Raw genomic sequence first — 27481 nt, 5'->3', positions numbered from 1 at the left:
AGGAGCTTAGATTTATGTAAAGCGTATTTTATAACCTGTAACTTTTATTTAAAGCGTTGGAGGTTAGGAATATGTTAAAGGTTGACGACTGACCTAGCCAACAACTGACTTGGGAGCATAACTCTAATTTAAGGCTTTAATGCCCCTTTTGGGTAGCTGTAGAAATGGCCTAGTTTTCTTTTTCGTGTAAGCTGTTTGTAAAACATGCTTGCATGGTATTCAAAAGCTGTGTACTTTAATCCACCTACCTCTTCTAACTTTTAAGGGCAATAATGAACAACCTGTTCAGACCAGTAAAATAGGGCTGGGTAGAAGAGAGTATCAGAGCTTACAGCATCGCCATCACTCGCAGCGTTCTAAATGTCGTCCACCTAAGGGCATGTATCTGACCCAGGAAGATGTGGTAGCAGTTTCCTGTAGCCCCAATGCAGCCAACACAATTCTTAGACAGCTGGACATGGAGTTAATCTCATTGAAGCGCCAGGTACTTTGGGTCATCTGTCTTGTTTTGTTTTGCTGTGAATTCCTGAGACTGTGTGTATTTTTCTAATCAAGTGGTTCTCAACCTATTTACCATTGTGGGCTGCATATGCAGCTCTCTGTGTTATGTGGGCCACATCCACACTAATATATACACACACTATCAGTCTGGCCCTGAGGATGTCACATGGGCCACAGCTATGTGCTGAATGGGCCACAGGTTGAGAACCATTGTCCTAATCCCTCTCTTTATGGGGTTTCTGAAATCATGGGTCTTTTGCTTCAACACAAGTGTCTTGTTAAATTGATTGTTCCTAGACTTGTTAATTCTACACTGATAACAGGTTGGAAGTTAGAAAATAGCCTCTCCTGTTTTAATGCTACCCTTGCCCACTATTGAGGATATAATTTTGTGGGACTATCTCTTTCTAAAAACACATGTACATTTAATTCTTGTAAAGGGGTAATCCTCCCAATAGCTTCTTAATTTCTATGTTGAAGGGAAATAGAATTTTTTGTATTTTAACATCTTATCTGATTTTAAACTGAATAAAATCTAAGAGGGGTGGAAGTGATCTATTTATTTATCATGTATTATAACTTTTTTAATGTGTGTATAGGATGGGGGAAACATTGGAAAAATCATGGATCCAGATGTATTTCTGTTTAAAATGCTGGAAGTGTGCAGCTCTTTCTTTGCCTAGACTGAGTGCAACAGAGTTTTTCTCTATACTCAATGCCTTCCCATGCATTCAAGCCTTTGCATGCTGTCAAACCAGCCTTGCAAATCCATTTTCTCATATATGCGTTCATCTGTGCATTGCGTCAGCACATTTTAATTTAATAGTAATGTGAAAGTGTGAGTTAAAGTACACCTTTGTAAACAAAAATTAATCTCTAATTTAAATGTGTCAAAATAAATCCAAAATGAACTATATCAGGAGATCATAACCTGAAGCCAGCAAAACCAGTAAAAAGCAGTCTGCAACAAGAAAGTAACTAGAAATATCTCATCGCTTTTTAGAGTTCTGTTGGGGAAGGAGAGAACCTAGCCTTCTGAGAAACAATTTACGTATAGAATTTCTCTCACTCAGTAAAAATGTAAGAGTGGCAAATGAAAAGATGTTTATAGTATCCTGAAATATTCCTTATTCTATACAGGTGTGGAATTTTTTGAAAATTAGCTTTTATCTTCCTCCTGGTTTGTCATAATCCTGGTGGACTGATTTTTAACCAGCCTTTCAAAGAACTCTTAGTCGTGTCTCTCTCATTCACTCTCCAGGGTAAAATATGATTTGTCTGTGAAGCAGCAGTTAAAAGTAGAGAAGCATTAAACCATAATGTTTACTTCTGTAATTTAAGAGGCATACTTGTGGGAATCCTAGTGGAGATGTTTGTACAAAGTGATCAACTTTGTTTGTGGAGCTGATAAACTTTTTTTTTTTTTTTAAACCAAGGTTCAAAATGCTAAGCAAGTAAACAGTGCACTGAAACAAAAAATGGAAGGTGGGATTGAAGAATTCAAACCTCCTGAGGTAAATTAATATAATGTGCTAGAATGTGTGGCATTGCACTTGGATTGGTGGGAAGATACATTATTGTATAGTTTGAGTCGTTTGCTGCTGCACAGTGTGTGTGTTTCAGCAACAGTTTAACTGGAACACTGAAATTCCGAGGGAACCAAAATAGTTACCATTGCATGGAGGAAGTTGGCAAAATATGCTTTTCCTCAATATTTTAAATGGGAGGTGAGAGGGTAGAGGGACAACAGAGGCAGCAAGGTTAGCATGATTATACATAAAGCTAGGGAGCTGGATCATGTGCCATTACAAACCAGCTTTTCTGGTGAAACCGTCAGCTAATTAGTTGCTACTTTCACCAACATGTCACAAGCATTGGGGTGGGGTTTTTTTGTTTTGTTTTTTCAATTACTGAAGCTACTCTTTTAATGGTGAGTGTATTGCTTGAAAATGCAAAATAATTTAGAAATTATGTTCTAATAATGCAATTTAATTTTAAACAGTAAACTAACTAAATGTTTTTACCTTCATGAAAATGATTATTACTCTGTGACAACTGAGTCTTTGATTGCACCTTACTGCAAACAGGGAAAACTATCAAAGGAATTCAGGCATTAAAATAAGTGCTTTTATGACTTTCAGATATTTTACAATGGGTTTGGAATGTGCTTTAATAACCCTAGTGTGCAATTTCTCTAATTTTAATAGTTGAATCAGAAAATCAATGCCCGTTGGACTACAGAAGAGCAGCTTCTTGCAGTACAAGGTATGTCACAGAAAAGTAGTAATGACCGATAACTATTAAAAATCTTAAGTGACCTGCAGATTTCTTAAAAGTTGGGCCTGTGCCCTTTTTCTGCTTTATGTATAAAGAACACCTGAGAAGATGCTTTGTTTTCCCTTTTTATTTTTATTTTTTAAAGGTAGCTGGGGAGTGAGGTTGCTCATTTCCCCCCCCCCCCCCTTCCCCCTTAGAAATGTTGGGAATGTAGAGTCTCTGGCTTTGTTGGAAGACTAATGGAACGCATATGATGTTGTTGTTGTAAACTCTTCCTTTAATTGGAGGGGTGTGCGTGGTATATGCTAAACATTGAGTAGATTCAGAGTTTAGTCATTGAAATTAAATGGGTGTTAATTTTTTTTTTTAAGCCTACTGGTGTTCTAAGCAGTCTGACTAAAAATCCTTTCTCTTAATATATAAATTACACCATCACAAGACACTAATTCTTCTTCCTGGTCTTCTAGCCTAAACAGACGTGAAATAAAGTAGGAAACAAGTAGGGAAAAAATATATTTCAGGCTGCCTTTATACATCCAAAAAGAAGCAAAAAGGCAGAAGCCCAATTTCTTTCGTTTGCAGGTCACCTTTAACTAGGCATGAAGAGACAAGACACAGTCTTCCCATCCAACATCCTGCTGTGAAAGTTTGAGGCTGGAGACAGATGCTGTACTAACACATTTTCTTAGTGGCTAGCAGTGCACTTTACCAACAGGATATTGGGTACAGTTAACATGCAGTAATCTCTTATCTAAGTATGAAAACTCTCAGATTATTGTCTTGTTAAACCAGTGCACTGCACAGTCCAGAAAAAGCATTCAGATGGAAATATAAACATAAAAATGAAACTCAGTGTATTAACTTCAAAGTGTGATAAGTTGCAGCTCTTGTATTTTCTGATACTATACATCAGCTCAATATTACTTCAGTGAAGTAATCGAGCTAGTTCTCTACGTCAGTGGTTCTCAAACTTTTTTTTTTTTTTTTTTTTTTTCACGGACCACTTGAAAATTGCTGAGGGTCTCAGCAGACCACTTAATGATCTTTCCAAATGTTGTTTGTACCATTGGCTAACTACTGTAAAGCATTTTGGATAAAAGTTCTATATTAAAAAAACCCTTAATTGTTTTTTTGTTCTACAAATAAAAGCATGCAATTCATATTTCAATATCAGTAGTTTTACCTTTCTAATGCGATGGATGTGCCCTCTCTCCCCTGCTGTGGCAGTTCCTGGGCTGGGAAGGATGGGGATCTCCCCGGCTGCGGCGGCCACCGAGCTGGGGCTGGGAAGGAGGACGGTCTCTCCCTCTCTTCCCCACCGCAGCAGTCCCCGAACTGGGGCTGGGAAGGAAGGGGGGTGTCTCCCCAGCAGCCGCAGCCCTGGAGCTGGGGAAAGTCACCTCTTTCTCTGGCCCTGCATGTCCCAATTTCCCCCCCACCCCCTCTTCTCACCCCACTGCCCCTTCCCACGTACCCCGTATTCCCCCCAGGGCCACCACCTTACCTTACATTTGCATCTTCTCCAGGGTCCAGGCACCTAATTAGTGGAGCCACGCCTGCACGGCTCCACTAATTAGGTGGGTGGCCCGTCATTTTTTCATGTGCGGCCACCCAGGTGCGCACCTTAGAGGGAACTATCCACGGACCACCTGAACGGAAGTGGTCCGCGGACCACAGTTTGAGAACCTCTGCTGTACATTGTTTACCTGCTTTAAAATAATGCTTAGACTAATTAGTATAACTTGCCCCATGTTCTGTTAGACTATCATAATATATAAGTTACTGACCATTCAGTATTCGACAACTTTTAGTATGCTGACTCTGCTTCGAAAGTTAGGGTTCTTTCAAAAGTTGAATGGTCTTTACTGGTTGCGTATAAAAGAAATAAACTGTTTTAGTGCTTGCTTTCTGCTGCCGAATTGGTTATTTTGAATAAGTCCTCATATTTTTTGGTGAACATCGTTTTGAAATGGCTAAGGAAAAACATAGCTTTGTTCATGCTCAGTCATTTTTCATACCATGTGGTCTGCAAAAACTTAACTCAAACGACTGTTTGCAAGTACAGAACCCATTACATTTGATGGAGCATGATGGGGGCATGACGCTAACTTGAAGAGTTGTATTGTCGTGACGCTAACATTCTGAAATCAAGTTGCTGCAAGTACATAAAGTACGAGAACTATTCCATGCTTAGGAAATATGACCCAAATAAGATCACTGCAAACTATCTTTCTGAATGTTTCACTCTGTATACTGCAGTGGCCCTCAAACTGTGGGGCACGCCCCCTTAGGCGCCAAGGAACGTTCGCCGGGAGGGCATGTGGCAGGGCCCAGGCCAGCTCTCATGGGGGACTGGGAGGGAGCACCACCCAGCCCTCTACCCCAGCTCCACTGTCAGCCCAAGCTCTGCTGCTGAGCCAACTGTACAGTAATGGAGGGGGAATGTGGACAGATTTCATTACTGGTCGGGGGGGCATGATGGGAAAAGATAAGGCATCACTGGCATATTGGCTCTGGGACTAAAGGTGGAATTCTGTGCAAGAGCAGAATTCATGTCCCCTACAGATTTTACTCTTTCCCTGCAGAATAATTGATTAACAGGCCGTCTGGTTTGGGCATCGGGAGCAGCCAGGGAAGATGTAAATCACCACCTCAGGGGTTGGGACTGGGCATGCGTACAAGACTCTGTCCCTCTCGTTTGCTATCACGATGTGCCTGGAGCCAGAAAGGGGCAGGCCTGGCAACACCTGGCCGGTGGCTTCTACCATGCGCCAAACTCCAGCTGCTAGTCCTGTGGGAGAACAAGACTTATTCTTCCCCTGCATCAGCTGCTCCTGGCGCTGGATCCAACCCAGCCCTGCTCCCTGCCCCCATTGCTCCCCAGATGCGGGAGAAGAGGTCACTGTACAGCGAGCTGCTCCCCCATCCACCCAACCCCCATGCATCTAGACCAGTGGTTCCCCTGGGAGTTCACGAAATGTTACAGGGGCTTCTTAGGGAATTTTTTCCCCCAATGGTGGACAGAGCTGTCCATAGGGACCCCGGGCAGCGCGGGGCCATCAGCCCTTGGGGACTTCCAAGAGCTAAGCAGATCAAAGCAAGCATATCTATCACACTGAGGCGATTTAAACTTCAAGACTCCTTATACGAAATAGAAAGGGAGGTGGATATTTTTTGCTGTTTTTAAAATTAAATAGGCTGCTTGTGTTGTTCTTAAATTATCATGAACAAGTTTAAGCTTTGTTTGTTTGCCTGGAGTGCTCAAGACCTGAATGCTTGTGTAGGAGGAACTCTTTGGCTTCTTAAATACCTGAGTTGGCTTCATGCTGTTTCACATCTGATACTCCTTGATGAAACATAGGAGCCAGAGGTGCCAGTACGGAGGGGCAATGAGGGTCATATGCTGCCCCCGTGTCGGCACGACCACCCTCCGCGGGTCCCTTCCCTTTTTTCCCGGCTGCCCCTGTGGGCCCCCCCACTTTTCCGGAGGTGCCCCCGTACCCCTTTTTTCTACTGGCACCTCTGATAGGAGCCTTGTCTTCTAACAGGCTTAATCAAAACTGATACAAGCTACAAAAGTGAGATCTTGGAAGAGTGTTGCTGTTTTCATAATGTAATAAAAATACTGTAATGATAACTAATAATAGTGTGTAATAATCATGTCTTAAAAACACATTTTATATTTCCAAGATCACTGCTTTTATAATTTATGCTGAGGTAAGGGAGAAAATCCCTGGAAATAATCATTTTTAGGGTGGGGTTCACAAGACTTGACATTTTAGTGAAAGGGGTTCGTGGGTTGTTGAAGTTTGGGAACCACTGATCTAGACCCTTCACCCACCCTGCCAAGCCCCATCCCACTGAGCTGCATACGGACTCCCGGACCCCCTGAACTCAGATCCCCCTGCTGAGTCGCATTCCCCCTGCACCTTGACTTTCCAACAAGCCCCTGTGCATCCAGATTCCCCCCCACACCCAGACCTGGGCCTCCCACCAAACTGCCCACACCCAAATTGCCCCACACAGAACCCACTCACCCCACACCTGGATCCCTCCACGCTTGGATCCTGCTGGGCTGAGCCTGCTTGCCCCACACCTGGATCAGGTGGCAGGGCTGGGCTTGCATGCGAGACTCTGTCCCTCTCACTTGCTGCTGGCATGAAAGGGCAGGGTTCCAGAGTGTTTCTGGGTCAGGCATTGCCCTTACACTGTGTCAGGATCAGGTGCAGCCTCACTGCCGACTCCGTATCCCAGAGGGGGCGGGGGCCTGCAGAGTGATCCCCCACCTCTGTGCAGCCAGTGGCCTGTGCTTCCCGCTGCCATGCTGGAGCCTCCACTCCCATTGCCCTTCTAATCTATTGTCTGCAACAATTTCAGTTCTAGTCCAATGACTGTACAGTGATATGCTGAATACTACTTAGCCATGCCATGCACTAAGGCCCCAAACTGGCAAAGCATTAGTTTTAATGGGGATACTCAGGTGCTGAACTCTTAAGTTCTGTGCCAGATCATGGCTTAACTTCACTCCTAAGGATGAGCTGCCTTTTAGGGTATGTCTACACAGCAAAGAAAAGCACACAGCTGGCCTATGCCAGCCAACTCGGGCTTGGGCTGCAGGGCTGTTTCATTGCCATGTAGACTTCTGGTCTGGGACTAGAGCTTCTACTTTTTGAGCTTCATTTTATAAGACTAGGCAAGTTATCAAGCTTAATCAGTCTCCTGGGCGGAGAGGAGGAAAGCTTTAGGAAATAACTTACGGTAGTGTTTGAAACTTGATTTTGTAATGATGAGTAGTCTGTGCACCAGTTTGCAGTTATATGACCTAGAAAGCTGATAGTATACATTTATCTTGAAAGGAACTTTGTCAGTATGTTAGGTTTTCTGTGTCTCCCAATGAAGATTTAAGAGTGCTGTACTGAAATCTTGTATAAATCAATCTCAGTAACACTATTGGATACTTACTAGTATGCTAAAAGGAATCCAAAAGGAACCCGAACCTCAGTGGTCAAATGAGAGAAATGCATTTCATTTTGTTATCCTTTTGTTCACTTACCAATTTGCAGAATTCATTAATTAAGTCACAATGGGTCTTCTAATCATCCGTGTGAGTTAGAGCTCATTTGTACTAGAAGCACTATGTCTGACGAAGATGCTCTATGCCGACGGGAGATAGTTCTCCCATTGGCATAATAAATCCACCTCTGCAAGAGGCGGTAGCTATGTTGGCAGGAGAATCTCTCCCACTGATCTAGCGCTGTCCACACTGGCGCTTAGGTAGGTATAATTTACGTTGCTCAGGAGGGTGGTGTATTCACCCCCCTGAGCGATGAAATTCTACTGAAGTAAGTGGACCTGGCCTTCTATTATGACAGGCAAAAGACTGAGTACTGGAGGGAGCATACTTTGAAAAGGTGTAGCTATATCGCTCGTCTTTCTCTCTCATCCCCTGCCATTGTCAGTGCACAGAGCACAGTGTCTTGCCCAGACTTACCCTCTTTAGAGACCCTACTGCTCCCTCTTGCACACTCTGTCTCCCTGCAGCCAGTTTGTTTTTTTCCCCCCCTGCAGATCTCTACGGGGGGAGCAGGAGCTTACTAGTACATATGTGCAGAACCAGCCATAATTTTATTTGGCCCTTAATGGTTAAAATGGAAGCTTCAACTTAGTTTCAGCTGTAGTTGAACTATTTATTGGCACTGAATTTTCTCTTGTACATTCACTGCAGATGAACAAGACACTGCATATTAGAAGCCCTTTTTCAAAAAGAAAAGTAGAAAGAGCAAAGTCATGTCATTTTTTATCAAGTTACTAGGAGCATACATTTCAGATTTTCTAATTTGAAATAAATAACTCTCCTTCTGTATCCTTTACTTTACCTTTCTGAAATGAGGTATTACATTTGGCATATAATTTTCTGCTATTGGGGGAGAAAATGCATGTCCTTTAAGTATTATAATGGATTCTGAATGGGTAAAGTCATCAGCAATTTTCCACATTACATAAGTCAAATCTTATTTTGCTCATGACATATGAAAGGTTCCCTAGCAGAAAGCAAAAATCATATAACTGTCTCCAGTTTATGGATTACTGTAGAGTAATTTTTATCCCAGGCTATAAAATGCAAACAGGCCTTGTCTCTGGAGTCTGAAAGGTACAAAACTCTTGGACTCTTTGAGTGATCAAAAACGTCGTTTTTAGTATAGTAGCTAAAAGCAAAGCTTCAGAGTGCAGGAGAACATGAGGATTTTTCCCTTGAGAACAGGAAAGAGGAGAAACTTCAAGGGTTCTCATTAATGTATTTAAAGGGGAGAGACTCAAATATCTTTGTTTTTAAGAAAATGAAAACTGAATTGAGGGAGAACTGGTAAACTTCAATATTTCACTTTGAGACAACCTGATTCAGGTATTTAAAATACATGTATTTTGTTTATTTGATCTACCATTCCTTAAATAACTGACATATCAAAATTTCAGATGGAATTTTTCAGTGCTAGTATATTGTGTTGGGAGAGAGAAGCATACAGAGCCAGCCTTATTGTGTTTGAGTGGGCAAGTACATTTTTTCCACAAAATCGGGTATAACTAACTTTTTTTGACCTACTAGTGCCAAAAGCGGTCTTAAGGTTTTGGGGAGGACCAGAAATAAGTTGAGGCACTCCCAAATCAAACTGACTGATATTAAAATGAATGGAAGGGAGAAGAGTTGGACTGTTCCAATTCTCCTGCATTGGGAGCCTAGGGTCTCAGCTGCTTTTGCTGAGAGCTCTTTTGCCAACACTTTTTTTTTTTATGGGCAGTTGTCCCAAATAAGCCCAGTGAATATCTGCCAATTTGTCCTATATTCAGAGGGCTGTTCCCCCATTTCATAAATAGCTAAATGACAGGCTGTTAGCCTGTTCCCCTTAGGGCACAAAGGAAGTGTCAGAGACAGGATTAGAATTCTAATGTCCTGGCTCTGCCTTGGGCTGAGTCAGTAGACTCATGCTATTGAATTCTGCTGCTCCTTTCAGTCAGATGCCACATGGGTTTTTGGGAAAGGAGCTAGCTTAGCATGCAGCTAGCTGGGGGAAGCCTACAAAGAAGACCTGTAACCATCAGTTGAAGCTCACAGAGTACTGTTCTCTCCCCCTCCAAAAATATCAAATGGTCTATTTCACACATCAGAGACCAGCCGTGTGTGGCTGTAGGGAGGGCCCTATCAATTACCAGGATCTTTAGAAAAATCAGTGACAAACCCTTACCCTAGTGAATAATTTATACTTTCAAGGCTATCTTTGCAAGGAAGAGTCATTGTGGCTTTTGGGAATCTTTTTGATTTGTTTGGTTTTTATTTATTTATTTATTTTAAACGGAAGCTATAGTCTACCTTCTAATGGAGAGGTTCTTAAAATTAAAGTGAGCCCTTAGCTGTAGGCCCCAAAGGCCATATTTGTATACATACTTCACAAATAGCTGTGCTTGACCGGTCCTTCACAGGTGTATTATTTACTTTGCCTTTCAGGTGTACGCAAATATGGTAAAGATTTTCAAGCTATTGCAGATGTAATTGGCAACAAGACTGTTGGCCAAGTGAAGAACTTCTTTGTAAACTACAGGCGTCGGTTTAACTTAGAGGAGGTGTTGCAGGAATGGGAAGCTGAACAAGGAACCCTGGCTTCTAATGGTGATGCTTCTACTTTAGGGGAGGACACAAAAAATACTTCTAATGTGCCATCAGGAAAGAGCACTGATGAAGAAGATGAGGTGTGTTTTGTGTATCACGTATTAGTAAGCATGAGTTGAGGAATAGCATTTAATTCAGTGAAATATAATGTAAGGTTAATCTGATTGTGATACACTAGTGTACTTGAAGGCCTGATCTTGATCTGATAAGCTTCATTGGGAACAGGACTGGGCCTCTAATAGTGAATTTCTTATGACTGTATTTACTGTTAATGAAAATTTTAAAAAAAGGAAGATACCTGATTCTAGAAAAGAGAATTGTATTGTTTCATCAATATTCTATTTTTTCGTTGCGCTATTCAGCAATTTAGAAATTAAAATGCTTGGTAACTTTTGTTTTTTCAATGTCAAAAAAAGCTTGTGCTTTCTAGATAGTGGACACTGGCAACCCAAACTGCATTTTGTTCTGGACAGTATGGCTCTTTTTACATTCCATTTTGTCTTTGTGTAGGGACAAGCCACGCAGATCACTCAGGGTTTAGGCCCTTCGCCTCCTGCACAGGCATCTGCTCCAGCAACCCCGGTAGCAACTTTGAACCAGCCTCCTCCGTTACTTCGTCCAACACTTCCGGCTGCTCCTGCTCTCCATCGTCAGCCTCCACCACTTCAGCAACAGGCTCGATTTATTCAGCCAAGACCAACCCTAAACCAGCCCCCACCACCACTTATCCGCCCAGCTAATTCTATGCCTCCTCGTCTAAATCCAAGGCCGGTATTATCCACAGTCAGTGGCCAACAGCCACCCTCACTTATTGGAATTCAGACAGAATCACAGTCCACTCTGCACTAAAGAAGTGAAATAGGTCAGAACTATCATAACTCCTTCGATAAAATTTTATCAGTGTCCACTTTTCTCAAATAATGAAGGGGAGAAAAGAGCAAGCCTTCCAAGGTATTGTGAAGCAGTTTTACACAGAGAAGCAAGCTAATAATCTTAGCAGTGGAACCACAGGAACGACCATCTATAGAAAAGAATCTTCTGTGCAGAAGACTTGTACAGCAAAACAATGCCTACAGTTCAGCCCTCATCCATACAAATAACTGTCGAAGGAAGCTAATCTCTTTAGCAAATAAATGTTCTGTGCACCAAGATTTTGTTTAACTGATATTTTTACTCTATTTATTTTATTAAAGTTCTTTATATTGAAACATCTTAGTACAGGGATGCAAAGAGTCTGGCAGATTTAGGAACTGTGACAACTCCTTAACTGACAGTAGAAATAAATGTGAGGGATTATTTTTATGTTTTCCTATGTTAGGAGTGTAAGAATCAATAGTTAGCCTGCAGTTCAGATATACAATAGAAGTATTTCATGCACTTTTAAACTATAGACTTTTTTTATAGCTTTCTCAAAACAGACTTTACTTTCTTTAAAATACTTTCTCATTAAATACTCCTTTTGAAAGAGTAATCTGAAGATCTGCTCAGCTGTTGTACCAAAAGTGTTAAATCTAGCAATGTGTTCGAATCTTATAAACCCTCTGATACCAGGCTTCTGATTTCCTAGTGCAAAATTGTAGGAAGTGGATGTGCCAGCAACTTCCAGGTCCAAGGAGATGATGAAAAACACCAGTAATGACCACTATTTTAATGTGGCTACTCCACTTATTACACTTACAGTTGCAGTACAGTGGTTTTTAATCCCTTTGTAAATGGTCATATCTAGAGTTACATACTCTGTATTATTGCTCTTTACCTAAAGCTTTAACTAAAATACTGGTAATGCCAATTAGCAGGGAGTGTGTCCTCAAATGTTATGACGGTGGGACTATGTGAAACAACCTAATTTCAGAGAAGGCTAAATGGTTATCTCAGATTTCCCTTCCGCCATCTGGGTTGTTTTTTTTTTTGTTTTGTTTTGTTTTAGTTGTATTAAATCAAATACAAAACAATTAAATAGTAATGCAGGTCTGCATTTTGTGTTTATTGATCTTCTAAATTTTTTTGGTTAGGAGTTGGGGGACTTCACTGGAGAAACTAAATTATCTGAAATTATAATTTGTGTCTTCAGTGACAAAAAGGTAAAATGTGAAATTGTAAGTTTGTCAGTTCTCCTAAAAAAAACTTAGGCCAGAAACTTGGGTAAGGAAGCGTTTTTAAAGTTACTGTTATCAAATTGTTTGGGAACCAGTGTGGACTGGGTCAAGCTATGGAAAAGTGTTTGCTTTTAAAACACTGTGTCCTGCACCCATATTGACCACCACACTGTTCTAGAAGCTCTTTTAGCTGGAACAGTGTTTGAATATTTTAAGTGTAATTTCATAACTCTCTGTTCTAGGCCTAATATAGACTGGCCTTAAAAATAAACTGGATCTTCAGTTTGAATTTGGAATTTACAATCCTCGGTCTCCTACAGATTCAGTTGTTCAACTGTCCTGATGTTTTACGGTTTAACAGTTTTGCTGAAATCTTGTATCTGTGCAAAGGGAAGTTCTTGTAGAAGCCTTTTACCTACTACATTTGTAACTTTAATATTAAAATCAGACGTGTAGCCTTAATTATGGTTATGATGTCAACCCTACATAAAAACACATTTCAGAAATGGTAAATTTAGGAGACTTTGTTTTTTGAAACATCTGTCTCTGCTAATGTTCTTAGCTCTAAGTACAGAAGTCCCTTTTGGGGGTTTTCTTTCACACCAAAATTAGATTCCCAGCTACTACATGGACATTAGATAGTGGCTGTTCCAGAAAGAAAAGCAGCATTATAAAACCATGAAGAGTTCTTCGTGATCATTGGAACTTTTGTTTTGGGGGTCAAAAAGGTCCCTCAAACAACTACATGAAGTCTGGCTGACCTCCAGACTTTCAGGCTGACAAGAACCCTGTCTTGTGCATTTTGACATAACTGTTTAAATAAATATCTAATTTTAATTGTTACCTAAGTAGAATGCATCTTTCAGTATTTTTTTAAGTATTGATATCAAGTCTCCCTGGTGTGTGTACTGTACCTTTGCTAATTTTTGTCTTGTCTATTGTCAATAGAATTTCAGTATGCAAAATGTTGGGTGTTGCAGTACAGTTGGACACCACTGACTGCTATCAACTGTTCAGTACATTGTAATTCAATTTAATCCTGTTTAAATATTCTGTAACTGGGCAAAGGTGCTGTATTTGGGGGGCAAGGGTGTAGTGTACTTTAGTTTACGTACACTGTGGCACACAGGAGGGAAACCTTAGCAGTTGTAGTACTAAAAACATGTACATAGCAAGATGTCCTTTTTATTGTGTGCTTTGCAGAATATGTGCATACAGTTTGCACGTCTTGTTTTGGGGGTGGGAGTTTGTTTTTTAAACAGTGTTTTTGCCTGGAAGAGTGATATGCTTGCTGCTTAATCAAAGGATTAAAGTTTTAAAGGAATCTGTGTCTTCTATTTTTATGTACCTTGTAATGGTCTGAAATTTTAGGGCCCTTATACTGTGATTATCTTCTAAATTCACTTATATTTTTTTAATAATTAGAAATAAAATTATACAATGGTGTTAATTTCAGTGGAGATTTTGTTTTTGCCATACCACTAATCTCCTGGTTTTGTCTTTTTATAACTAGTTCAGGAAATGAACTCGACTAATTTTCAGGTTGTCTTAATTTTGTTACTTTTAAGAAATATAAAATGATTGCACACCTTTATTAAGTTTGGCAGAGAAAGTGTATCCTACATTGTTCAGAAACAATATAACTTTACAGCTCTTTTGTATTGTTTATTTTCAGTTAATAAAGAAATCTAAACAGCGACTACTCAAAATGAATGGGAAAATTAAAAGTGCAAGGTCTGATCTGGACAAAGTGTTTCTAGGTTCAATAATCTGATGCACAGAAATGGAATATGGAGGCACACAACGTTCCAGTCTTAGTTGTTCAGCTTTAAATGACATTGATTATGAATTGGAACATTACCTTTTGGTACTATAAAAAGTGTACATAGCACTTCTAAGACAGTTCCTACTTGGAAGAATTTACAGTCCATATAAAGTAAAACATGGAACAACCGTTACATTATGGGGGAGGCTAGATGGACACAGTGACATTGCAACTGTAAGAGGGACTCTGGGGAAAAAAGTGTGGCTTGCGTATAAAGGTGACTAGTATGGCCTTGTGTGTCTTGCTTGCAAAGGAGAGGAAGCAGCTTGAAAGAAGGTGTGAAGCTCAGAGAAAGAAATGAAGGGAGTAATAAGAGGAATAGGTTGTGCTTGTGATAAGGGAAAGACTGGGAAAGGCAGGGATCTTCAGAATGTGTTAAACTGGAAGGGATTTGAGGGATTGCTCTGAAATCTTTTAAAAAAAAAATGAATAAAGAGCAAATAGCCCTTTAAAATAAATCACTAGTGTGCAAAACAAGCATTTTATTATTTTAATGTAAAAATTGGGTAACTTTAAGTGTAGTTAAACTACAAATTCTTATTCTGAAACTGAAAATTGGTAAGAGTAAGAGCTGAATCTCTGGTTTGTAAAAGTAGTTACAGGATGTTATGATAAAGACACTTGTCTTCAGAGAGCAGGACAGTAAGTGAAGGGTAATGGACAAACAAGTTCAATATAATTATGGTCCTGCTAAAATTATTTATAGACTGGTATAAATTAATATGAATCTTTGCTTTTTTAAATGGAGAGAAGAATGGGAAGCTAGGTTTAAGTGCTTTAGAAGGAATACTATTAAAGGGATATTGAAGTGCATGGAAGTTACTTGCACAGCTCTTAGGACACTATCAGAGTTGATGATGACTCTAAAATTGAACCTGCCTTTTAAAAAAAATATTTTCTCCTGTTGTGTTTTTTACTAAATGTTCCTTAAATTAAGCTTTTGATGGCAATAAGCAATATCTTCATAAATGATCTGGAGGATGGTGTGGATTGCACCCTCAGCAAGTTTGCAGATGACACTAAACTGGGAGGAGAGGTAGATACGCTGGAGGGTAGGGATAGGATACAGAGGGACCTAGAAAAATCAGAGGATTGGGCCAAAAGAAATCTGATGAGGTTCAACAAGGACAAGTGCAGAGTCCTGCACTTAGGACAGAAGAATCCAATGCACCGCTACAGACTAGGGACCGAATGGCTTGGCAGCAGTTCTGCAGAAAAGGATCTAGGGGTTACAGTGGATGAGAAGCTGGATATGAGTCAACAGTGTGCCCTTGTTGCCAAGAAGGCCAATGGCATTTTGGGATGTATACATAAGGGCATTGCCAGCAGATCGAGGGATGTGATCGTTCCCCTCTATTCGACACTGGTGAGGCCTCATCTGGAGTACTATATCCAGTTTTGGGCCCCACACTACAAGAAGGATGTGGAAAAATTGAAGAGAGTCCAGCGGAGGGCAACAAAAATGATTAGGGGACTGGAACACATGAGTTATGAGGAGAGGTGGAGGGAACTGGGATTATTTAGTCTGCAGAAGAGAAGAATGAGGCGGGATTTGATAGCTGCTTTCAACTACCTGAAAGGGGGTTCCAGAGAGGATGGTTCTAGACTATTCTCAGTGGTAGAAGAGGACAGGACAAGGAGTAATGGTCTCAAGTTGCAGTGGGGGAGGTTTAGGTTGGATATTAGGAAAAACTTTTTCACTAGGAGGGTGGTGAAACACTGGAATGCGTTACCTAGGGAGGTGGTGGAATCCCCTTCCTTAGAAGTTTTTAAGGTCAGGCTTGACAAAGCCCTGGCTGGGATGATTAATTGGGGATCAGTCCTGCTTTGAGCAGGGGGTTGGACTAGATGACCTCCTGAGGTCCCTTCCAACCCTGAGATTCTATGATTCTATGGAAGCGCTTTGAAGAGCTTGCTTCCTCAGTACCATTCTCCACCAGCAAGGATGCTTAACTTCAGATTGCTAAAGTCACTTTCAATGTTTTGCATGCCTGAGAACTACTATGAGATTCAGGGCAATAATTAATTTTGCTACTTCCTTTAGCAGGTAACTTGCTTCAGCCTTTGCAGGGGAATCAGCTTGGTCTGATGGCGCTTTTCCATTGCTATGTACTATTATCCTGTTGTCTTTCATTCAAATCTGCCAAAGTGTTTCACAAATCTTAAAACTATGTCTATATGTATGCTGGGTGCACTTCAGCACTGAAAAGCAGCCACTTCTGGAAGAGAAGTGAACATTCTCTAAACAGCACATAACAAAACTAGACTAGTAGTGGATTTAATTTAATTAGGAAATGTGTGGTGGTGTCATTTCTGCATTGTACTATTTATGAAGACATACCACTGACTTACTTCTGAAATGTACAATTATTTTTTTAAGTGGGTGGGTGTCTGGCTCTGTCTATAAAATCATAGGAGCTACATGGTACCAGTGTTTAGCATTACTGTTTGTTGTGTTCCATGTAGCCAGTTGCATTTTGGAAATGGGTAATATTTTCTATTTATTTCATAAGACTATTTGAAATTTTGGCCTGGTGGCTTCAGTGACTTAACAGGTGTGTAATTTTTACATGGGCCTAGTCCCCTGAGACTACCGTGAATAAAGTTACAATCATATTGAAGCTTTTGCAGAAATGGGGCCTTAACTAGGCCCCACTCATGCACTTGCATAATTGAAGACACTTGCCCGTTGTTTCTCGCTCTGCCCGGCGATGTACAGCATGATCTGTTACTGCTCGTAGCCCGGCTCTTAGCCGCGCCCGCAGCTGCGGCGTGGGGTGGTGCCGGAGACTCAGCGCGCAGAGAGCTGCTGGGGGCTTGGCTTTTCCCTGCACCCTCCAGCGGCTGTGGGGCTGAACCCGTCCGTGCAGGGACAACGCTGCGAGCGCCTCTGGCGGACGAGGCTAGAGACGAGCCACAGCTCGCGGAGGGGTAGGGAACAAAGCCACAATGAGCCGTAGCCACGAGGTTGCTTAGTAAATGATGGCCGGACCCTGCAAACCCCACCCCGCTGGTGGCCCGCCCCTCTCTGGGAGAGCTGAGCCGAGCCCCGCTGTGCCCCTCTCTCTCCCCACCCCCGAGGCAGCAGGGCGCGCAGTTGCCGTGAAATCGAAAGCAGCGAGTCGCAGCCAGCGCTTCCCATCGCCGCGCCCTGTGCTGCCTCCCTGCGGACGGGGCCGGGCTCGGGCTGCCGAGCCAGCCCGGCTGGCGGGAAAGTTTGCCGAGCCGGACCCGGCTGCTGCCGGTGAGTAGCGCGCCAGCTGGCCCGGGTGGGAGGGGCAGCAGCCCCGCAGCTCTGCCCCTGCGACCCGGGGCACGCTGAGAACAAAGCCCGGCCGCACTGACAGCTCCGCCCCACGTGCCAGGCGAGCCTTGTCTCCGCGGGGCCGGGGCGCCAGCTGCAGAGGCGGCGGGCTGGGCTGGGCTGGGCTGGGCTGGCTGCCAGGGGCCGCCTCCGTGCCGCTCGCTCTCGCGCGGGGCTTGGGCCGAGGCGTTATGGGTCTTTGTGTCTGGCTCCGCAGCCCGGTCTTTGCAGCCCGCAGGGGGAGGCAGGCGCAGCGCACCGGCGCCGGGAAATGCAAAAGTTCAGCTTCTCGTAGCAACGCTCCCGCGCCCGCCTGCTGCGGGGTGTGCGCCCTGCGGGAGGCCCGGCCGGGGCGAGCCCGGCCGGCCGCCTGGGAGCATCGAACCCCTCGGGGGCCGCCGGCGCCGCCCTTCCACGCCTCGGAGTCCCACTCCAAGTCACCGAGCGCGTGGGCTGCACCGGGTTTGCGGAACTGGCCTTTTGCGTGCTTGGAAGTACCCGTTATTTCTTCTTCCCTATAGCCAGGGCTGGGAATTGGCTCGGTTCGAGCTCCCCTAACGCCCGGCAGCAGGTGTCCCTGTCTGCTGGCGGGAAACGCGGGCAGGAAATGCCTCTGTTCCCGGAAGGTCTGAGCCACACAAAACTGGAAACCTTTTGAACTTATTGTGACCTCAACTCTGGTACCGTTCTGTTGTTCTAAAAAAATCATTTGGAGTAATGCCTAGTTACTTTCTGGTAGGGCTCAAGCCCCTCTGAAGGAGTGAATTAGGGTCAGGGTTGCTGGGTTGAGACAGCCCAGCGTGGGTACAGGGCCCTTCGTCTTAGATTAAATTAACACACACGTGCACCCTTATTTAAGTAGGCAAAATTTTCCTTGCAACAATATTCACTGGCTCCGGTTTTGTGGTGTGTGCACTCCCTAAGTTCTAACAGCTGCCAAAGCAGCAGCTTCCTATTGGATTGTCAGTCATTCTTTAATATAGCTAAGCCACTAAATGCTCTCTAAAACACCTTTCTAAGTGCTTTCCTCCTTTATTATGAATTTAGATGTAGCACTTATAATGCTTTACAAGTTTCTTTTTAGTGTGACAAGGTCAATTTAAAGAACCTGAACACAGATAATACACTATAGAGTTCTTTATCTTCTCTCTCTTTGTGTTTATAAGACCCTCATCACCACAGGATATGATTTCCTTTTTATTTATAAAAGCATAAATAAGCACCCGTTTCCTGTGTTAAATTACGTCAGGGCACCTCTAACATCATAAATTTCTCTTACCACCCTAATGAATAAGTACCAGCCAACAAAATAGAAGATCCCCAGGGCAGGTATAATACCTCCCCTTTAACACTTAGTGCACCTCCTTCCCTCCTAATGCTCAACTGAAAATGTGGGTGTTTTGTAGCATGCCCTGAAGGTTAACAGATCTGGATTCTGGCCAATGAGAGGTGGAGAGCAAATTCAAAAGTGGAGGAACTCTCTTGACAAATGCCTTTTTAGCAGCTCTGACCTTTTTAAATTGTAGAGAAGCTTACTGCATTGTATTATGCAATGAGGGATGTGATTGTACTTGATTAAAGATGTGCAAGGGGTGTGTTTACTTGTGAGGCACGAGGCTTTGATCATGTAAAGTACAGTCAGCCATCTGAGAACTGGCAGAAAGGAGCACTAATATTACTGCGTTTATTGAAGCTTGTACTACTTTGCTTTTTGTTCATGTGGCTGGTGCTTCCTGGCATCAGCCAGTACCATTTTTCCTTTCATAACTTCCTCTTACACGTGGGGTGAATGAAAGGTTGCAGTGCTTTGTTTACTAAGAAATAGTTCTGTCAAGGTATTCAGGTCAGTGGGGGGCTCTAGGCTGGGAACAGTAATATACACTTCTATTTTTAAACCATTCTATTTGAAGGCCTAAGAGCACAGCACTGTACAAAAATGAACAAATAAGCAGAAAACTTCAGCTGTTCCGTCACTTTATGGTACTGGAGGCACTGGCCTATATAAATATCTTGTTTGCATTTGTATTTTTTTTTCCTGGGGACTTCTTTGCACAGTTCCTCTATGATTTGAGCTGATTAGCACTCTTAGTGGGGCACATGGTATGCTGACTCTGAAATGATCCCTAGAGCAACTGACCCCTCTGTCCAGTGGACTTAAAAACACAAGATGAAAAGAATTATCCAGTTTGAGAGTAGAGAAGTAGGAGGCAGATCTGGGTCTGTACTCAGTTTTACTACCTACTGACTGGATGACCTTGGCAAATCATTGTGGTACATAGACCCCAGTCCTGCAAAGACTTAAGCATATGCTGAATTCTGTGCAATGTGGGCCCAGTTAACTTCATGGGGACACTCATAGTATGTTATGTTAAATGTATGCTTAAGTTTTTCCTTGTGTGTGTTCCTTACCTCACTTGGGTGCTGTAAGATTAAGTTCATTAATTGTAAATTGCATTGAGATCATTTAGTGGAAGGTAGTGTAGAAATGCAAAAACCCCTAGTGACTACATAAACCACAAGGAGAAGAGCAACCTACAAACAAATTTCATCCAACTCAGTCATTATAAAATACAAACACCCAGTCATATTGCATTTTTCAGTCTTTGCTATTTTGGGACCTATTCTGGTTTAAGATACAAAGTTACCCTTGTAGAAGTCTGGGATAACTGGACTTGTGCCTAAAGAGCCAGGTTATGGCTCTTAATAATAGATCAAAGAATAATTATAAGCTATTGTTTACTATTCCCTTAAGTATAATAGCTATGTCTCGCAACTACTTAAATCAGAAATGTAATGGATGACAATACAAATGTGAGCTGCTTGCTATTGTCTGTGAAATCCACCTCTATTTATCTCATCCATGACCACTGTCCTCCGACTCTGTATTACGGCTTTTCTTCCTCCCTCAAGGACCCAGTGGTCGTAACTCCATGTGGACCATGTCTGTGCTGTGCCCAGGGCCGGCCAGAGGCGGTCACTCAAGAAAGAAGGTTTCAGAGTAACAGCCGTGTTAGTCTGTATTCGCAAAAAGAAAAGGAGTACTTGTGGCACCTTAGAGACTAACCAATTTATTTGAGCATGAGCTTTCGTGAGCTACAGCTCACTTCATCGGATGCATACCGTGGAAACTGCAGCAGACTTTATATATACACAGAGAATATGAAACAATACCTCCTCCCACCCCACTGTCCTGCTGGTAATAGCTTATCTAAAGTGATCATCAGGTGGGCCATTTCCAGCACAAATCCAGGTTTTCTCACCCTCCACCCCCTCACACAAATTCACTCTCCTGCTGGTGCTAGCCCATCCAAAGTGACAACTCTTTACATAATCAAGTCGGGCTATTCCCTGCACAAATCCAGGTTTTCTCACATCTCCCCCACCCCCATACACACACAAACTCACTCTCCTGCTGGTAATAGCTCATCTAAACTGACCACTCTCCAAGTTTAAATCCAAGTTAAACCAGAACATCTGGGGGGGGGGGGGAGGGGTAGGAAAAAACAAGAGGAAACAGGCTACCTTGCATAATGACTTAGCCACTCCCAGTCTCTATTTAAGCCTAAATTAATAGTATCCAATTTGCAAATGAATTCCAATTCAGCAGTTTCTCGCTGGAGTCTGGATTTGAAGTTTTTTTGTTTTAAGATAGCGACCTTCATGTCTGTGATTGCGTGACCAGAGAGATTGAAGTGTTCTCCGACTGGTTTATGAATGTTATAATTCTTGACATCTGATTTGTGTCCATTTATTCTTTTACGTAGAGACTGTCCAGTTTGACCAATGTACATGGCAGAGGGGCATTGCTGGCACATGATGGCATATATCACATTGGTGGATGTGCAGGTGAACGAGCCTCTGATAGTGTGGCTGATGTTATTAGGCCCTGTGATGGTGTCCCCTGAATAGATATGTGGGCACAATTGGCAACGGGCTTTGTTGCAAGGATAGGTTCCTGGGTTAGTGGTTCTGTTGTGTGGTATGTGGTTGTTGGTGAGTATTTGCTTCAGGTTGCGGGGCTGTCTGTAGGCAAGGACTGGCCTGTCTCCCAAGACTTGTGAGAGTGTTGGGTCATCCTTTAGGATAGGTTGTAGATCCTTAATAATGCGTTGGAGGGGTTTTAGTTGGGGGCTGAAGGTGACCGTTAGTGGCGTTCTGTTATTTTCTTTGTTAGGCCTATCCTGTAGTAGGTAACTTCTGGGAACTCTTCTGGCTCTATCAATCTGTTTCTTTACTTCTGCAGGTGGGTATTGTAGTTGTAAGAAAGCTTGACAGAGATCTTGTAGGTGTTTGTCTCTGTCTGAGGGGTTGGAGCATATGCGGTTGTATCGCAGAGCTTGGCTGTAGACGATGGATCGTGTGGTGTGGTCAGGGTGAAAGCTGGAGGCATGCAGGTAGGAATAGCGGTCAGTAGGTTTCCGGTATAGGGTGGTGTTTATGTGACCATTGTTTATTAGCACTGTAGTGTCCAGGAAGTGGATCTCTTGTGTGGACTGGACCAGGCTGAGGTTGGTGGTGGGATGGAAATTGTTGAAATCATGGTGGAATTCCTCAAGGGCTTCTTTTCCATGGGTCCAGATGATGAAGATGTCATCAATATAGCGCAAGTAGAGTAGGGGCTTTAGGGGACGAGAGCTGAGGAAGCGTTGTTCTAAATCAGCCATAAAAATGTTGGCATACTGTGGGGCCATGCAGGTACCCATGGCAGTGCCGCTGATCTGAAGGTATACATTGTCCCCAAATGTGAAATAGTTATGGGTAAGGACAAGAAGAAAGAAGCCAGATGTAGGATCTTCCTTCCCAATGAGTAGAGCTCTGCACGGACACAACATTTGTATCAGCATCCGATCTGCAAAAACGATATAGGTGGATTTGCAGGGCTCTATCACTGAGAGAGGGGTTGGTAGTTTTCAACCTATTTATCATTGTGGGCCGCATGTGCATTACGTGGGCCACAGGTTGAGAACCACAGCGTGCCACCTCCCCTCCCTGCAAAAATCCCCCACAGTCCCCTATGCCCAGCGTCCCCCACCCAGAGACCCCTTCAGAGAGCGGGGCCAGGAGCAGAGTCCTGGGTGCAAGGCTGGGCAGCAGCTGGATCTGTCTCGGGACCCGGACCCCTGGCACCTGGCCAGGAGCGGAGCGCCCGGCGTGAGCCGGCAGCCAGGACCTGAGGTGCGGGGCCAGGAGCGGAGCCCCACCTAAAATCTGGGAGTGCTGCAGCATCCCCCACCCCCTCACTGCTCAGAGCCCGCACCACAAACCTGCCCAGAGACCCACTCTCCTGCCTCCCTGGGGCACTTACCAGCCCTCTGCTGGCAGGAGCGCTCATGCAGGCTGCCAGACGCTGTCTCCCCCTCAGCCAGCCCCCTTTCAGATTAGAGCCACAAATTTTGAATTTTTTTTAGTACAAAGCTGGGCTGCAGCTGTGTGCTAATTGGTCTGTGGGTTTAGAACTGTTGATCTAAATGTTAAGTCCCCTGAAGTACAAAACAGTAAAGCTGCCTCCACAGAGTGTGTCTGTCCCTGCTCCACAGTCTGCAGAAAGGATTCGTTCCCCTTCTCCCAGCAGAGGTCCCTGGTGCCCAGTCAAATGGCTTGTGCTGGCTGCTAAGGAGAGGGCTTTGTTCAAAACAGCTGGCTTGCATTTGCTCTGTAAATGATTGATAGTAAAATTATAGCCCTCTAATCATACAGGATGTATGATGTTTAATAAGAAAGCATATTTGTTTAACATCCTTCTCTGTTTACCATGCACAGTATTTTGAAGATGGACTATCTGATTTTCTTCAGATTGTTTGTTTTTTTTTAAGCTAATATTTCCCCTTTATTTTAAGAGCAGCCAATCTTCGGTGTCACCACTGCTGCCAGTAGCGATTTCAGATGGTCGCTGAAAATCACTTCTGCTCTCAGACATTTGATAGTCTCTTACTGCTAAAAGTTCAGTCTTATTTCTTAATCACGTCAGACATAGTGGTGTGACTGAATAAGAAAGAGAGCTCATGAAGGAGGAGTGATCTGAGAGCCATGCATCCGATGAAGTGAGCTGTAGCTCACGAAAGCTTATTCTCAAATGAATTTTATTCTCTAAGGTGCCGTGAGTACTCCTTTTATTAATAATGTAATTGAGCATGGGAGTGGGGGCAACCTTTTGTGGGAGTGAATTAAGATAAGAGTTTAACTTTTATTGTAGTAATTCAAATGAATAAGCGGAGTTGATTCTGGGGTTTCTATTCACATGCTGATTAAAATAGTCCTTTCAGGACAAATCAAATTGCCAAGAGTGGTGAAAATTTAAAAACAAAAATCTTTTAGGCCTTGCACTGGATGGTGATGAGCAAATCAGTTGAATCCCTGTATAGTAGCTCTCAGTGAGTTAATAGGCAGATTATAGCCTATCACTAAGACCCCAGTTTTACAAAAAATGCGATGGTCGACTCATCTGTTTGCAAAAGTGAGACCTTATTTTGGCCCTGATGCACTTCCATTTAAGAATGTTTTTAAAAAAGAACTAGTATTATGACCTTTCTTTATCTCTCATCTTCCTTTTCTTCTCTCTCTTCCTGCCCCTTCTCTCTGTTGCCTCTGTCCCAATACACTCCCCCTTCTCTGTTTCAGAGTAGCAGCCGTGTTAGTCTGTATCTGCAAAAAGAAAAGGAGTACTTGTGGTACCTTAGAGACTTACAAATTTATTTGAGCATAAGCTTTCGTGAGCTACAGCTCACTTCATCGGATGCATGCCGTAGAAAATTCAGTGGGGCGATTTTATATACACAGAGAACATGAAACAATGGGTGTTATCATACACACTGTAATGAGAGTGATCAGGTAAGGTGAGCTATTACCAGCAGGAGAGAAAAAAAACCTTTTGTAGTGATAATCAAGGTGAGCCATTTCCAGCAGTTGACAAGAAGGTGTGAGGAACAGTGGGGAGGAAATAAACATGGGGAAATAGTTTTACTTTGTGTAATGACACATCCACTCCTGTCTTTATTCAAGCCTAAGTTAATTGTATCCAGTTTGCATATTAATTCCAATTCAGCAGTCTCTCGTTGGAGTCTGTTTTTGATGTTTTTTTGTTGAAGAATTGCCACTTTTAGGTCTGTAATCGAGTGACCAAAGAGATTGAAGTGTTCTCCGACTGGTTTTTGAATGTTACAATTCTTGACGTCTGATTTGTGTCCATTTATTCTTTTACATAGAGACTTACCAGTTTGGCCAATGTACATGGCAGAGGGGCATTGCTGGCACATTGGTAGATGTGCAGGTGAACGAGCCCCTGATGGTGTGGCTGATGTGATTAGGCCCTATGATGGTGTCCCCTGAACAGATATGTGGACACAGTTGGCAACGGGCTTTGTTGCAAGGATAGGTTCCTGAGTTAGTGTTTTTGTTGTCTTGTGTGTGGTTGCTGGTGAGTATTTGCTTCAGGTTGGGGGGCTGTCTGTCTCCCAAGATCTGTGAGAGTGATGGGTCAGTCATCCTTCAGGATAGGTGGTAGATCCTTGATGATGTGTTGGAGAGGTTTTAGTTGGGGGCTGAAGGTGATGGCTAGTGGTGGTCTGTTTTTTTTCTGTGTTGGGCCTGTCCTGTAGTATGTAACTTCTGGGTAGTTTTTTGGCTCTGTCAATCTGTCACTTCAGCAGGTGGGTAATGTAGTTGTAAGAATGCTTGATAGAGATCTTGTAGGTGTTTGTCTCTGTCTGAGGGGTTGGAGCAAATGCGGTTGTATCATAGAGCTTGGCTGGAGACAATGGATCGTGTGGTATGGTCTGGATGAAAGCTGGAGGCATGTAGGTAAGCATAGCGGTCAGTAGGTTTCTGGTATAGGGTGGTGTTTATGTGACCATCGTTTATTAGCACTGTAGTGTCCAGGAAGTGGATCTCTTGTGTGGACTGGTCCAGGCTGAGGTTGATGGTGGGATGGAAATTGTTGAAATCATGGTGGAATTCCTCCAGGGCTTCTTTTCCATGGGTCCAGATGACGAAGATGTCATCAATGTAGCGCAAGTAGAGTAGGGGCATTAGGGGACGAGAGCTGAGGAAGCGTTGTTCTAAGTCAGCCATAAAAATGTTTCCATACCGTGGGGCCATGCAGGTACCCGTAGCAGTGCCGCTGACTTGAAGGTATACATTGTCCCCAAATGTGAAATAGTTATGGGTGAGGACAAGGTTCAGCAAGCAGGTTTGCTGTGACATTATCAGGGATACTGTTCCTGATGGCTTGTATGTAGTCCATCTGTGTGTGGAATGTTGGTGTTGAGGGCTTCTACATCCATAGTGGCCAGGATGGTGTTTTCAGAAAGATCACCGATGGATTGTAGTTTCCTCAGGAAGTCGGTGGTGTCTCGAAGGTAGCTGGGAGTGCTGGTAGCTTAGGGCCTGAGAAGGGAGTCTACATAGCCAGACAATCCTGCTGTCAGGGTGCCAATGCCTGAGATGAAGGGGCGTCCAGGATTTCCAGGTTTATGGGTCTTGGGTAGCAGATAGAATACCCCTGGTCGGGGTTCTAGGGGTGTGTCTGTGTGGATTTGTTCTTGTGCTTTTTCAGGGAGTTTCTTGAGCAGATGGTGTAGTTTCTTTTGCAAAAAGAAAAGGAGTACTTGTGGCACCTTAGAGACTAACCAATTTATTTGAGCATGAGCTTTCGTGAGCTACAGCTCACTTCATCAGATGTTTCTTTTGGTAACCCTCACTGGGATCAGAGGGTAATGGCTTGTAGAAAGCCGTGTTGGAGAGCTGCCTAGCAGCCTCTTGTTCATATTCCGACCTATTCATGATGACGACAGCACCTCCTTTGTCAGCCTTTTTGATTATGATGTCAGAGTTGTTTCTGAGGCTGTGGATGGCATTGTGTTCTGCACGGCTGAGGTTATGGGGCAAGTGATGCTGCTTTTCCACAATTTCAGCCCGTGCACGTTGGCGGAAGCACTCTATGTAGAAGTCCAGTCTGTTGTTTCGTCCTTCAGGAGGAGTCCACCCAGAATCCTTCTTTTTGTAGTGTTGGTAGGAAGATCTCTGTGCGTTTGTATGTTGTTCAGAGGTGTGTTGGAAATATTCCTTGAGTCAGAGACGTCGAAAATAGGATTCTGAGTCACCGCAGAACTGTATCATGTTCGTGGGGGTGGAGGGGCAGAAGGAGAGGCCCCGAGATAGGACAGATTCTTCTGCTGGGCTAAGAGTATAGTTGGATAGATTAACAATATTGCTGGGTGGGTTAAGGGAACCACTGTTGTGGCCCCTTGTAGCATTTAGTAGTTTAGATAGTTTAGTGTCCTTTTTCTTTTGTAGAGAAGCAAAGTGTGTGTTGTAAATGGCTTGTCTAGTTTTTGTAAAGTCCAGCCACGAGGGAGTTTGTGTGGAAGGTTGGTTTTTTATGAGAGTATCCATTTTTGAGAGCTCATTCTTAATCGTTCCCTGTTTGCTGTATAGGATGTTGATCAGATGGTTCCGCAGTTTCTTTGAGAGTGTGTGGCACAAGCTGTCAGCATAGTCTGTGTGGTATGTAGACTGTAATGGATTTTTTACCTTCTGTCCTTTTGGTATGATGTTCATCTGTTTGCATTTGGAAAGGAAGATGATGTCTCTCTGTATCTGTAAGAGTTTTTTAATGAAGTTCATGGACGACCACATTTCTTTTCACTCTCTCTCATTATCCCTTTCCTGTCTGTTTTCTCACTTACCTTCATCCTCTCCCCACATACTTAAATAATCCTTTGCCACCCTTTACTGTTTCCTTCCTCCTTTCTCTTGGAGGGTCTGCAAAATACTTCTAGCTGCAGAAGAAATTGGAAAGGGGTACCTGAACAATAGCA

General features: G+C 43.2%; 2 protein-coding genes across 13 annotated transcripts in view; both read left to right on the top strand.

The window, feature by feature from the left end:
* Positions 1-13861, top strand: part of RCOR3 (REST corepressor 3) — a 35059-nt gene extending 21198 nt beyond the window's left edge. For 4 of the 6 annotated variants that reach the window (XM_048843094.2, XM_075127101.1, XM_048843095.2 and 1 more), the window contains exons 8-12: positions 266-484; positions 1938-2015; positions 2709-2766; positions 10280-10521; positions 10952-13861. In XM_048843094.2, coding sequence (XP_048699051.1) covers positions 266-484; positions 1938-2015; positions 2709-2766; positions 10280-10521; positions 10952-11290 — 936 coding nt within the window. In that variant the 3' untranslated portion in view covers positions 11291-13861. The remainder of the gene's footprint in view (positions 1-265; positions 485-1937; positions 2016-2708; positions 2767-10279; positions 10522-10951) is intronic. The other 2 variants (XM_048843096.2, XM_048843098.2) reach the window with 2 other exon arrangements.
* A 3645-nt stretch (positions 13862-17506) lies between these two features.
* The window catches only part of TRAF5 (TNF receptor associated factor 5), a 43773-nt gene continuing 33798 nt past the window's right edge, over positions 17507-27481 (top strand). For 6 of the 7 annotated variants that reach the window (XR_007355671.2, XM_075127100.1, XM_048843100.2 and 3 more), the window contains exon 1: positions 17507-17606. The gene's annotated coding sequence lies outside the window, so the exon portion shown is untranslated. Of the gene's footprint in view, positions 17607-18147; positions 18347-27481 lie in introns of those variants that run through there. The other variant, XM_075127099.1, reaches the window with a different exon arrangement.

The sequence above is a fragment of the Caretta caretta genome, chromosome 3, assembly GCF_965140235.1.
Source record: "Caretta caretta isolate rCarCar2 chromosome 3, rCarCar1.hap1, whole genome shotgun sequence".
In the NCBI taxonomy this organism is placed as follows: domain Eukaryota; kingdom Metazoa; phylum Chordata; order Testudines; family Cheloniidae; genus Caretta; species Caretta caretta.
Note: the sequence above shows the minus strand (reverse complement) of the source record. Positions and strands in the feature narration are given on the sequence as shown.